This window comes from Myotis lucifugus, unplaced genomic scaffold (genome assembly GCF_000147115.1).
Source record: "Myotis lucifugus unplaced genomic scaffold, Myoluc2.0 scaffold_100, whole genome shotgun sequence".
Taxonomy (NCBI): domain Eukaryota; kingdom Metazoa; phylum Chordata; class Mammalia; order Chiroptera; family Vespertilionidae; genus Myotis; species Myotis lucifugus.
In genome coordinates this window covers 2,173,971-2,186,091 of record NW_005871148.1, presented here as the reverse complement: position 1 = coordinate 2,186,091, position 12,121 = coordinate 2,173,971, and the positions used below count along the sequence as shown (strand labels likewise).

General features: G+C 44.9%; 2 protein-coding genes across 13 annotated transcripts in view; both read left to right on the top strand.

Annotated features, from left to right (window-relative positions):
- Positions 1-8,298, top strand: AMZ2 (archaelysin family metallopeptidase 2). 12 transcript variants are annotated; one of them, XM_014458879.2, is made up of 9 exons: positions 1-61; positions 468-544; positions 835-1,014; positions 1,999-2,281; positions 2,565-2,738; positions 2,824-2,952; positions 5,713-5,876; positions 6,962-7,138; positions 8,045-8,298. In XM_014458879.2, the coding sequence occupies exons 4-9, from the start codon at positions 1,999-2,001 to the stop codon at positions 8,198-8,200; spliced, it is 1,083 nt and encodes a 360-aa protein (XP_014314365.1). In that variant the 5' UTR covers positions 1-61; positions 468-544; positions 835-1,014; the 3' UTR covers positions 8,201-8,298. The 12 variants fall into 12 exon arrangements, with proteins under 12 accessions (XP_014314365.1, XP_023612715.1, XP_023612716.1 ...); XM_023756947.1 differs by having other exon boundaries at positions 468-615; XM_023756948.1 differs by lacking the exon at positions 1-61 and adding an exon at positions 115-131.
- A 931-nt stretch (positions 8,299-9,229) lies between these two features.
- The window catches only part of ARSG (arylsulfatase G), a 90,903-nt gene continuing 88,011 nt past the window's right edge, over positions 9,230-12,121 (top strand). Inside the window, exon 1 of the mRNA XM_006092418.3 lies at positions 9,230-9,371. The gene's annotated coding sequence lies outside the window, so the exon portion shown is untranslated. The remainder of the gene's footprint in view (positions 9,372-12,121) is intronic.

Below are 12,121 nucleotides of genomic sequence, written 5' to 3'. Positions count from 1 at the left end.
GTCGTACCCGGGCCTGGGCCCCTGAGCTGCGCACCGAATTGTAGCGAAGGGGGCGGTCGCGGTCGGTGCTGAGAGATGAGGGTGTGGGCGGGGCTTCCGCGGCGGAAGCTGGGAGGACAGCGGGGGCGGAGGTGTCTCCGGGGAGGAAGGCCTGGCCTGTGGGGAGGCTCCTCTGGGAGAAAAGACGCAGCGAGAGTCCCCGGGGAATCCCCCACCCGCCCCCAGTCGGGGACCCCGTCGCGCCTGCTCGGGAAGAGCTCCAGGCGCCAGTTGCTATAGGCAACCAGCTCTGGTGACCAACTGGTCCCGGTTGCCCGGGTTATGATGGTTTAGCGCTGGCAGGATCGCGGGCCCGCAGCCCGCCGAGGTGACGCTATCCTGCCCCCTGCGGCTCCACCCAGAGTAGGTCCGGGAGACTTTTTAATATGGGGCTTTTTCTTTTTTTAACACTACCTGTTTAATATTAGGGTGAAGGCACCCCGCAGACACTCTCCCGACCAAGCCCTGGCATGTCAGCACTTCAGTGGAGCCTTCCTTCCTAAAGGTGGGAAGAATACCGGGGCACATCTTCCTTCATGTGCTGTCCTGTCTCAGCCCAGCTGTGGGGCGGTCAGGGTGAGTCTGTGCTCTGCTCAGAGCTTTGACACTAGAGACCAGTTTGGGAGTTTCTCCCACACCCTACATCCCAGGATTCAGATAGCCAACCAGAACAGCCGTGAACTTAAATGTTCCGATCAGTTGTCTATCATTAAGCTGGGAAAATCTACAGGTAGTTAGAAAATGTGATAGGTTCCAGACATGAATGTCCAATTTTTTTCCTTTCCTAACGCACAGAGCCTCGTGGTGGATCAGCTGTTTGCCTTCCCCATTCAAAGGGAAGGATGAAAGCTCTACCTAAAAACAGGATGTGAGCGGAAGAGACCTGTCATTGTGAGTCTGGCTGCTGCTTGTCACTGATGTCATCCCCAGGGTGACATGACCTCGTGACCATAAACCTAAGTGGCTGCAGTTAAGGTACAGAACTGGCCGTTCTTGACATTGCTTCTCTGTTTGGTCTTGGACACCTTTGAGTCACGTTGGGAAGGATGAGTATTTCTCATGCGGCCTTAATGAGTCAATTCATAATGTCGCTGTTATTACCCAGATGTCAGAAGGAAATTAGAAATCAGTTCATGCTTCTTAGGGATTACCACCAGTTTTTACATTGGGGTCAGGTTCCATAAGAGATGGAGGAATAATTTTCATGATTTTATTTTTTGCTTTTTCGGGTACCCTCCCCAAGAAATTGATTGGAAATGGGGAAAGCAAACTGTAGTTTGGTGTGGCCCCTCTAAGGCATAAGTACTGTATTTTTCCATGTATAAGACACCCCCCACTTTTCCAACCCCAAATTAAGAAATCAGTATTTTAAACATTTGGCTGGTTTTCCTTTTAAGGCCTTCTTCTTTTTTGGCATCTTAAGGAGTTGTTCTTCCTGTTTTCTCCACTGTCTGATCATACACTCAGTGGGAGGAGGTCCAAATTGTCTCTCTGCAGCTCTGTTTCCATGCTCTTTTGCATAACTGATGACATTCAGTTTGAATTTTGCAGAGTAAGACAATCACTGGCATTTATCTTTTTATTTTTTTGACATGTTTATGGGCTCAGAATGCTCCAGTCCCTGTTGCATCTTTGCACTCTCCACCTCCACCTCCAATTACGGCATCAGGTGACATCAGTAACAATAAGGCTCGTGATCGGAGGAAATCTGTTTGACAAGGTATGGGCAGCTACACACCTGCACGGCTCCCTCCTTGGCTGACTTCTGTGTATAAGACATTCCTCGATTTTCAGTCTAACAATTTTAGGGAAAAAAAAATAGAGTCTTATACACGGGAAAATACGGTAGTCAGACATTCCATTTTGGGAGAAATTAGAGGCGTGTGTGGAGGACAGGTAGATTGAAGTCTCCGGCGTGGATATACATTTTATGTTTGACTAGCTCGGTCTTCTTGGTAGATGAAAACGGTACGGCACTCGGAACAGACACTTAGAACAGCTCTCATCTCAAAGAACCCAGCACTTGTGTCCCAGTATGAGAAGTTCGATGCGGCAGAGCGGCGTTTGATGAACGAAGCCTTCCGACCAGCCAGCGATCTCTTCGGGCCCATCACCTTGCATTCGCAGTCAGATTGGATCACCTCCCATCCTGAGCCTCCCCAAGACTTTGAAGAGTTTTTCAATGATCCTTCCAGAAAGACACCCTCTCGAGAGAAACATAGGATTTATATACAGTGCATTGGTATATACTATCATATGCTGCATGTGGTGTGGTTGTGCTGTGGTGCCGTTGCCTGGGATAGTTTGGGCTGTTCATCTCATTCCATAGTGGAAGTTTTTAGCCAAACTGTCTTAAAAGAAGATATTTTGTTTCTAAATCAGATTCGTGTTATTGAATGATAAAGGTGTTTTGAGAATTTAGATTTCATTTGTTTCTAATTCCAATCCATAATTATAGACTGAGGTAAAGACTGAGTATTTTAATCATCCTAACGTCTTTCTCTAAATTTTCTTCCATATTATAGGATCTCTAGGAAATACCAGAATTATCAGCGAAGAATATGTTAAATGGCTCAAGGGCTACTGTGAGGCATTTTTCTATGGCTTAACAGTGAAACTCCTAGAACCAGTCCCCGTCTCTGCAACAAGGTGTGCCTTCAGAGTCAATGATAGCACGGAGAACCTACAGATACATGCAGGTGAATGGAACAACTTCACAATTTTAATTGAGTCCAGGCTGTGGAGATATATATAGCTAACACACGTACATATCTTTTTGAGTAGGGCACATTCTGCACTTCTTGAAAAAGAAGAAACCTGAAGATGCCTTCTGCATTGTGGGAGTAACGATGATTGATCTTTACCCCAGAGACTCCTGGAATTTCGTCTTTGGACAGGCCTCTTTGACAGATGGTATTCCTTTTTGGCTTTGTTTGTAGAAACTTTCTGAACCTGAGAATATTGGAAGATGCTGAAAAGGGGGAAAAAATTCCATTATAATTTTGATGAAGGATATTTGAACTCCCATTAACTTAAGTGAAAATCTTGCTTAATTGTTTTTGTTAACTTTTTGTGGTCGTTTTGCATAGATGGAAGAGCCACACATTGCTTTATAAGTGCGTGCTTGTCCTGTGTGTGATTTTATTTTAAAAGAAAATAATTTGTTATTTTATTTTTAAAAGTAAGCTTCAGTCTGTTATTGGAGATACAGTAAACTTTGACTCATTAGAAACCCTGTATGGCAATGTTGGGGGTGGGAAAGGATCCAGAAGAAAATCATAATTTTTGCCTATTTTTTTTTGTCTTCACTTCTGTTCTCCTACTCATCCTTTTTAAAAAAAATCTTCACTTGAGGATATGTTTATTGATTTTAGAGAGAATAAGGGAGAGAGAGCGAGAGAGAGAGAAAAGAAAGAAGGAAGGAAGGAAGGAAGGAAGGAAGGAAGGAAGGAAGGAAAAGAAAGACAGACATTGATTGGTTGCCTCCTGTATGTACCCCAACTAGGGATTGAATCTGTAACCTAGGAATGTGCCCTGACTGGGAATTGAACCCAAAACCTCTTGGTGGTGTTTTGGGACAACACTCCAACCAACTGAGCCACCCAGCCAGGGCCCTCATGTCCATTTTTGCTCTTATTTCTCTACCCTTATCCCCAGGCTCAGAGACCCGTTTGAAGGGGAAAGGTCCTGGTACTTGCCCACCATCCCCAAAACTAAGGGGAGTGGTTGTCCATTAGTGTTTTGGGGATGGTGGGCAAGTACCAGGACTGTACTTTATGATACCAACTGTATGGACTGTCTGGATCACATATTAGCCTCCCTCTGACAAATGTTTCTATTAGCTGTCTCCTTCTCTTACCCGAATTCATCAGAGGTACAGGCCCAGGACACTACCCCTTCATCCTCAATTCTCCAGTATCTTCTTATGGCCCCGACTCTCCCCATGACCCTACCAATACACTCTTTTGTAGACTTGGGTCACTGCTGTGTTCCTGAGTTGCGCTGCCTTTCTATCAAAAATGAACTTGTATGAGCTAAATTTTTTTCTCTCCTTTTATTTTTAACCTGGTAGAGATGGAAAAAATTTTAAAATTAAAACTATTTATGTAGATACTAGAGGCCTGATGCATAAAATTCATGCAAGGGGCTTGGCCCTCGTAGCCGCGGCACCCGCCTTCAACTGGAAGGTCGTTTGGCTGTCCGGTCTAATTAGCATATTGCGCTTTTATTATCATAGATTGCTGGCTAATTTATCTTGTACAGTTGAGGAGGTCAGGAAGCATTCCTCCAAAACGTTTCTACTTTAATTTTTTTAAGTTTCGTAAATACTGCATCACATACAAGAAACAGTAGCAAGCCAGCAGCATTGATCTGCCAGGCAGTGAGACAGTATCTTACAGGTGACTTTATTCTCTCCAGGTTTACAAAGATTTGTGCTTTTGAATTGAGAAATGTTTAATTATAAAGAAAACAGTCTTCTATTTTTAGAATCATTAGGACGCATTCCCCTGAAATGCTCTTACCAAAGGTATTGTCGTAAAATACGCCCACACTTTTTGGCCAGAGGAGGTTACTTGTGACACATGAGTAGATTCAGTTTCCTTCTTAACTTCCAGAATGTTTCCTTCTCCCTAAATTTCAAATACCAGTGGACACTTTCCAAGGAAGTTTCTTTCTGAATCAAGTTGGATTGGACAAACTTACTATGAAATCATTTCCGTAACAAAAAGGCTTCTTATGACTTTCAAATAAGAACTGAAAAGCATAACTAACAGTGGTTATGTAAGTCAGATTATAAGGCAATCCTCATTAGAATGAGTTGAAAATCATACTCTGTCCCCATGTGTGTGAAGATGGTTTAGACAAGCCTAAGACCTAACACAGGAAGTCAGTTACAAGGTTTATTCTGGTTCCCTGACTCCAGCCACATAACAGAGTTGTGCTGTGCCTAAGAAGGGGGAGGGGGAAGAGGTTCTGTCTTTTGTCTAAGGGCGCGGGCATGGTCTCCACGGCCTCAGGGGCATGGCATGAGGGAAGGAAAGGCCCCCTCACTGACACATAGGTCATGGAGATCTGTTTATTGTGGGATTTTAAAATATATATTTTTATTGATTTCAGAGAGGAAGGGGGAGAGAGAGAGAGATAGGAACATCAATGATGAGAGAGCCATTGATCAGCTGCCTCCTGCATGCCCCACACTGGGGATCGAGCCCACAACCTGGGCATGTGCCCTGACTGGGAATTGAACCTGACCTCCTGGTTCATAGGTCGATGCTCAACCACTGAGCCATGCTGGCTGGGCTTTTTATCGTGTTCTTAAAGAGAAAAGTCATGAGCGTGTGTTGTTCGTATGATCATTTTCATTGCTCTTTCTGGAGTACTTATTTGAACTATTCTTTGAGGAAAAGACTTCCTTTGTGGGAAAACCAAACCCTCCATAACTTCCAGTTTGTCAAGAATTTGACAAAAGACAATTGAGCTTTACAAGGCAGGACACATTGGATAGTAGAAGAAAGTTTCGAGAGGGAAATCTGGGGCAAAGTCCTCCTTTGTCTTGGCAGACCTGAGGCATATTGGGCTCCGTGAAGGCAGGAGTACAGACACGCACTCCCTGGCCGGACGCCCTGCAGGAATCTGACTGTCGTTCTGCTGTCGCTTGTCCTCTTTCCGTAGGTGTGGGGATATTCAGCTTTGCCAGGTATGGCGGTGACTTTTACAGCTCAAGCTACAAAGGCAAAGTGAAGGCGTCGCAGAGACAATCTTCGCGTGACTATTCGGTGTTTGATAACTATTACACTCCTGAAGTGACCAGTGTTCTGCTGCTTCGGTCCTGCAAGGTGAGTTGTTTACAAAATCTAACAGGATTATTAGTAAAGAGGTCTTAATCCCCTCCACTGCACATCCACGCTCCTTAAGGTAATATTATCAATGAGCTTGTATCACTTGTCTAGTTTTGGTGGCTATTGCTTGACTGAAATAATGGATACCTTAATATTGAAATGTACAGTACCTGTGCCCGTTTTTTGTCCTGTTAGTTATACGCAGCCTTGGCTGTGGCCACATCCTTACCATTAGTTTAATTCCAGAATTCTGTAGAAGTAGGTAGCCCACCCTTTCAGGCTGCTGCTGGCCATCAAGGAAAGCTGCCTTCCTGGGGCCTGGAGGGTTAAGGAGAAAGGCCTTCCTCTTGGTCTCCAGGCTCCCTTCTCCTGCCTTGGTCCTACTGACAGTTCCTGATGTCTCCCCTGCCACTGCTCTTGGAAAGCCTATCTCCTCGTATTGTTGATAGCCGGGGACATAGGCTGCTTCTGCTTTTCCCAGCACTATCTGTGGGGTTTGACAACATCACCTCAGAGAGCAATGTTTTCAGTGAACATTCCCTGCATCGGCTTCGCCTTGTGTGCTTGTTAACATGCAGGTCAAGGCTCTCCTCCCAGACCCACTGACAGAGCATCTCTGGGGGAAGGGCCCCAGGCTGTAAATGGTTACACAGGCTCTCACCCAGCAGCAGTCTCACCACCCAGCGATCATTTGGCCATGTGGGGGGATATTTCTGGTTGTCACAGTTGGGGAGTGGGTGCTACTGGCATCTAGTAGGGAGAGTCCAGGGGTGCTGCTAAACATCCTTCAGAGCACAGGATAGCTTCCTTCCCCCAAAGAATCTTCCCACCCAAAGTATCAGTGGTGTCGAAATTGAGAAACCCTGGTCCGGTAATTAAGCGGTTAAGTGTAGTGAAGAAAGCAGGAAGACATTTAAGGAGATGAGGGGTTAAGTCTTTGGGCAGATTGAAGTTTGGGGGATGATGGTAAGGGAATTGATTCCTACAAATCTGTTTCTTAGAAAAGTAAGGAAAAAGCAGGGGTGTGTAGCTTATTGTTGATGATGGTGGCTCTATAAAGCCTCAATGTGAATGTCTTGCAGACTTTAACCCATGAGATTGGACACATATTTGGACTTCGACACTGCCAGTGGCTGGCATGCCTAATGCAAGGCTCCAACCACTTGGAAGAAGCTGACCGGCGCCCCCTAGATCTGTGTCCCATCTGTTTACGCAAGTTGCAATGTGCTATTGGCTTCAACATTGTAGAAAGATACCAAGTAAATTGGGGTGGGGTCATCAGAAGGGAGAAGTGGTTATATAAATAGCAAACTACGATTTTATATTAGGCTTCTCTGGAGCTGTCATTTATCAGAGGAAATTAGTGCAGAGATAAGCAGGAAGCTGTGGTTAAAAAAAAGAGAGAGAAATATCCTCCTTAAAAACTTGACTTGCCTCTGAGTGCCTTACCCTTGTAGTTCATGAGCAGTGGTGGAAGAGGTTTCTGCATTTGCCATTCATTTATGACAAGAGAGCCTGAATCTTCAGAACAGAATAAATGTTGATGCGTGTGCAAAGTTCCTTTTTAAAAACTATAAAAATGTTGAGGTGATTCACCTTACCAAATATGGGACAGAGGTATAGTCATTACGAGGAAAAGATGATTTTAAGAAGGAAGAGGGAAAGTACATAATCTCAGTATGTGTGAAGGTATGTGTGTCCTCACATGCCCACAAACATCAACTTACTCATGGTACAACTACCCATGCAGGTAACTGCATTACATGTCTACATGTACCTTCATATGTCTACACTTAACCTATGGTGTACGCATTCATATCAAATCAAAAGCATAGCATAGTTTAATGCCCTGTGGGACATTTAGCAAGTTGAGAAACATATCTCCCACCCTAAAAACTAGAATTAGTGTATTTTCATTTTTTCTCCTATGCCTATGTGACTATAATTTATAATCATAGTTAGCATATTTTGGGTGTATATTTGTTCATGCAATATGTTAGCATAAGTGTTCTTTTCATATTCATAACCATCTTTATCAAATGGAACATCTTTATGGGTAATCTAAGTCACCGATTTAGAGAATCTGATTTAGAAGCCAGTGTTTTTCTCTTGCCTAAAACTATTTGCTGTGCTTTGTTAAAATATTAATCTCTCTTCTTTTCAAGGCACTGGTGAGGTGGATTGATGATGAATCTGCTGACACGCCCCGAGTTACTCCGAAACGTAGTCATGACGGTAATGTGAATTTGCCCAAACCTGTGGAAGCCTTTAAGGAGTGGAAAGAGTGGATAATAAAATGCCTTGCTATTGTCCAAAAATAAGAACCTTCAAATAGGAGTAATTAAAATCCTTGCACATCATGCTTTCTTTTGTATGGAGTGCTTCATTGGAATAAACTGTTTACTGATTCTGCCCTGTATCATGGTGTAAGCATGACTTTCATATGCACTGGGAACCCCAAAATAGTGATTTCACTCACTCGATTGTGATATTCCCTTTATTGCTGTGGTCTGGAACCGGACCCCCAATATCTCTGAGGTATGCCTGTAGTTACAGTGCTAAACGAACTCTGACTTGGCAGGGGTGTGGTATTGGGGTTACAATTATTTAGACAATATGTAATGCCCATTTGTACCTACTCTGCACTGTGAGCAGGACAAAGAAACAAGTCATTTAGTCTTGTTAAAAGTTGGACAGACATGAGCTTTATGTAACAGGCATTTATTCAGCAACCATCACCTAAATATTGTGTATAACTAGTGGTTGTGGGTACCTCTGGGCAATTTCTTAGGGTTAAGATTTGTTTACTGCAACTATGTCTTATGCCCTATCCGTAATCTTTGTAGTTGTTAAACATGAAATCCATGTAAATTTTGCTCTGCAAATGCTGAATGAAGAAAACCAAGTGAATCCGAAATGCTATGCACTTTGGTGCCGGTGGAATTAGTAGTAGCTCTCGGGTCAAGGGAAGGATTAAGTGTTAACATTTCATTCCGCCGAGACTGAAGGGGGGTGGGCGGTGGTTTAAGTAGAAGGTGGCCAAGATCCTACTGAGAGTCTAGTCCCCGGCTTGTTCTTGGGACCGCAAATTCACCTGATGTGAATACTTTTAAATTTCTAACCCTCAGAGACCCGAGGGGCTGGTATCCTCCTGGGAGCGAGCCTGCTAACCCCAGGCGGGCCGGGCTGGCCCTCCGCCCGCCGGCGCTGGCCCTGCCCCCACAGGAAGCGGCGTAGCGGTCCGTGCGGTGCCGGGGCGGGGAGCCCGGACCGGCTGCTGTGAGCCCGCGGCGTCTCGGCTGCTCCCCTCCTCCCGACACCAGAAATTTCACCCCAAAGGGAACGCCGGACATGCAGGCCGTGACTCCGCCTCCCCTGGGGCTGGGACCTCGGCTCCGCGGAGGGGAGCGCTGGGCGCGCCCACGTGTCCGGCTCCGCTCGGCTGCACCCGCGGGAGGCCTGGGGAAACCCGAATGGCGAGGCCGCCGAGCAGTAAGTGGGGTCACGTCGCGGGGAGAGCATGGGAACAGTGCTTCCCGAGAGTTTGCGCCTCAGTCCCTGCCTGCGCCCGGATGATAAGCTGGCGCCGAGCCGTCCAATGCACGTGTAATGAGCCACATACGCTGGTCATTAACATGCTGCTGGGAGCCACGTTAGCCAGTACAGAAGGAAGCGGGTGAAATGAATGTCAGTTTGTTATACGTTTCATTTAACTCAGCTTATCCAAAACATGGTTTCAGCGTGTGGTGAGTGTACCCATTGCTGAGATGTCTTACAGTCTGTGTTGGTCCTGAGGCTTCAGATTCTGGCTGTTTTACGCCTGCAGCTCGGCTCAGTCTCACCGGCACCTTCCAGGTGCTCAGCAGCTCCGCGGGGCTCGGGCTGCGATTGGACGCCCGGCTCCAGGTTAGGACCGCCTCGTGGTTTCCATGGAAGGATGTGCCCGTGAAGTTGAATTAATGGGAGAGAAAAACTTTTTTTAAGGAAAAGGTCCTGCGGCCCCGGGAGTACAGTGAGCGTTGACATTCAGGCAGCAAGGGTGTGAAGCCCGGAAGGGCCTCTGGCTTGGCACTGGTTCACTTGTGGGTCTTGCTGTTGCTCCCTTCCTCTTGCCAAAGGTGTGGTGTTTCCTTTACATGCGTTTTCACTTGGGGAGAGCAGGATTGTAAAGTGTCAATAATGTGATCGCTGCCGAGTCCGCTCCACGGCGAGGAGACAAGCCCAGCAGCCAAGGAAATGGTGTGCGGTGACTCCAGAGGCCGAAATGAAACCAGATCCCAGGCTCCCTGTTCCCAGTGCTGCTTTGTTTTCTCTGTGCTGCATGACCTCATCAGAAAGAAAATACCACAAGCTGGAAACCGACCATTTTCTTCCAGTTGTTTATAAAAGGGGTTATAAGGTTAAACTCTTCTTCAACCTCTTTTCTCTTAAGTAGGGCCGCTGGGGTTGCTCAAAGAGAGAGAAATCAGAATACTTTGCTTTAACATTTAAAAAAAAAAAAAAAAAAAAAGAGGTTCAGCCCCAGCTGTGGTTCAGCCCCAGCTGTGTTGGCTCAGTGGATAGAGCCACGGCCTGCAGACTGAAGGGTCCTGGGTTCGATTCCGGGCTGTAGGGGGCGTGCAGGAGGCAGCTGATTGATGGTTCTTTCTCATCATTGATGTTTCTATCTCTCCCTCTCCCTTCCACTCCCTCTCCCTTCCACTCTGAAATCAATAAAAAAATATTTTTTAAAAAAGAGATTCAATATCCAGGAAAGCATTTGCTGCCAGTTGAGACATTTTTAAAAAAACATCATGGAGCCCCACTGGCTTTGTTAAGTGGTTGAGCGTTCACCTGTGAACTGGGTCACAGTTCAATTTCCCGGTTAGGGCACATGACTGGCTTGCGGGCTCGGTCCCCAGTAGGGGGTGTGCAGGAGGCAGCTGATCCAAGATTCTCTCTCATCATTGATGTTTCTATCTCTCTCTCCCTCCCCTTTCCTCTCTGAAATAAATCATATATATATATATATATATATATATATATATATATATATATATCCTTTATAGATAGAGGTTTGGGATACCAGTTTTGGTGTCTAATTTCCGCTTAGGAAATTCGTAGTCACTGCAGTACTTATGGTTTGGATATGAGAGGTTATTTAACATGAAGAGTGAAGTTGCAAGTTTAACTTGTCACTTTTCTTGTTCTGCACCAGAGGCAGTCAATACAGAAACAGAACACCAGAGGGCACTAGGTTCCTTACTTATAAGGCTGGTTGGCCCACCTGTTGGAGCTTGAAGCCCTCACTTCTATTAACATCTGTATCCAAGACAAATCTAAAGACAATACAATGTGTACTTGTAGGAGTGACCTTTAAGCATGTAACATGCCCGAAGTGTCTTTAAATTAGTCATTTAAAGTAGTGTTCATTAATTACCATTTAAGAATTTAAAGGAAATGGCTTCTAAATGCTAGATCCCCGAGAGCCTCATATCTGGGAGCTTTAGGATTCATGATCATTTCTTTATGAATTTTAGAATATTTGAGGAGTACAGAAATGTAAGTATAATAAATGCCTCCCATGAACTTCAGTGGTGACCTGGACCACGGGAACCCTGATTTGAAAACCATTTTCTTTCTCTCTCTTTTAAAAAAATGTTTTTATTGACTTTAGTGAGAGAGGAAGGGAGAGAGAAAGAGGGAGGGAGGGAGGGAAGGAGGGAGAGAGAGAGAGAGAAACACATTGATCAGCTGCCTTTCATGTGCTCCCTGACTGGGAACGAGCCTGAGACCCTTTGGTGCACGAGCTGAGCCATACCAGCCGGATGGTCTATGTGTCTGTTTCTATGATATTAAGTAGTGTGTTGCCATCAACTTTGTTCTTCTTTCTCAAGGTTGCTGTGGCTATTTGGGGTCTTTGGTGGTTCTATATAAATATTTGGATTATGTGTTCTAGTTTTGTAAAAAATGCCATCCGTGTTTTGATAGGGTTTGCATTGAATTTATAGATTGCTTTGAATAGTTTGGACATTTTAATGATGTTAATTCTTTCTATCCATGAGCACAGTATATGCTTCCATTTATTTGTGCCTTGCTTCTATTTCTCTCTTTAGTATCTCATAATTTTCCAAGTACAGGCCTTTTGCATCCTTGGTTACATTTATTCCTGGGTATTTTATGGTGTTTTTTTTTTTTAATGCAGTTGTACGTGGGATTGTTTTTCTTAGTTTCTCTTTCTGATAGTTCATTATTGGTGTATA

Coding starts and splice junctions, on each gene's coding strand:
- AMZ2 (XM_014458879.2), top strand. CDS start 1,999: ATGAAAACGGTACGGCACTCGGAACAGACACTTAGAACAGCTCTCATC. Junction 2,739..2,823: donor GAACCTACAGATACATGCAG/GTGAATGGAACA, acceptor CTTTTTGAGTAG/GGCACATTCTGCACTTCTTG. Junction 5,877..6,961: donor TGCTGCTTCGGTCCTGCAAG/GTGAGTTGTTTA, acceptor AATGTCTTGCAG/ACTTTAACCCATGAGATTGG.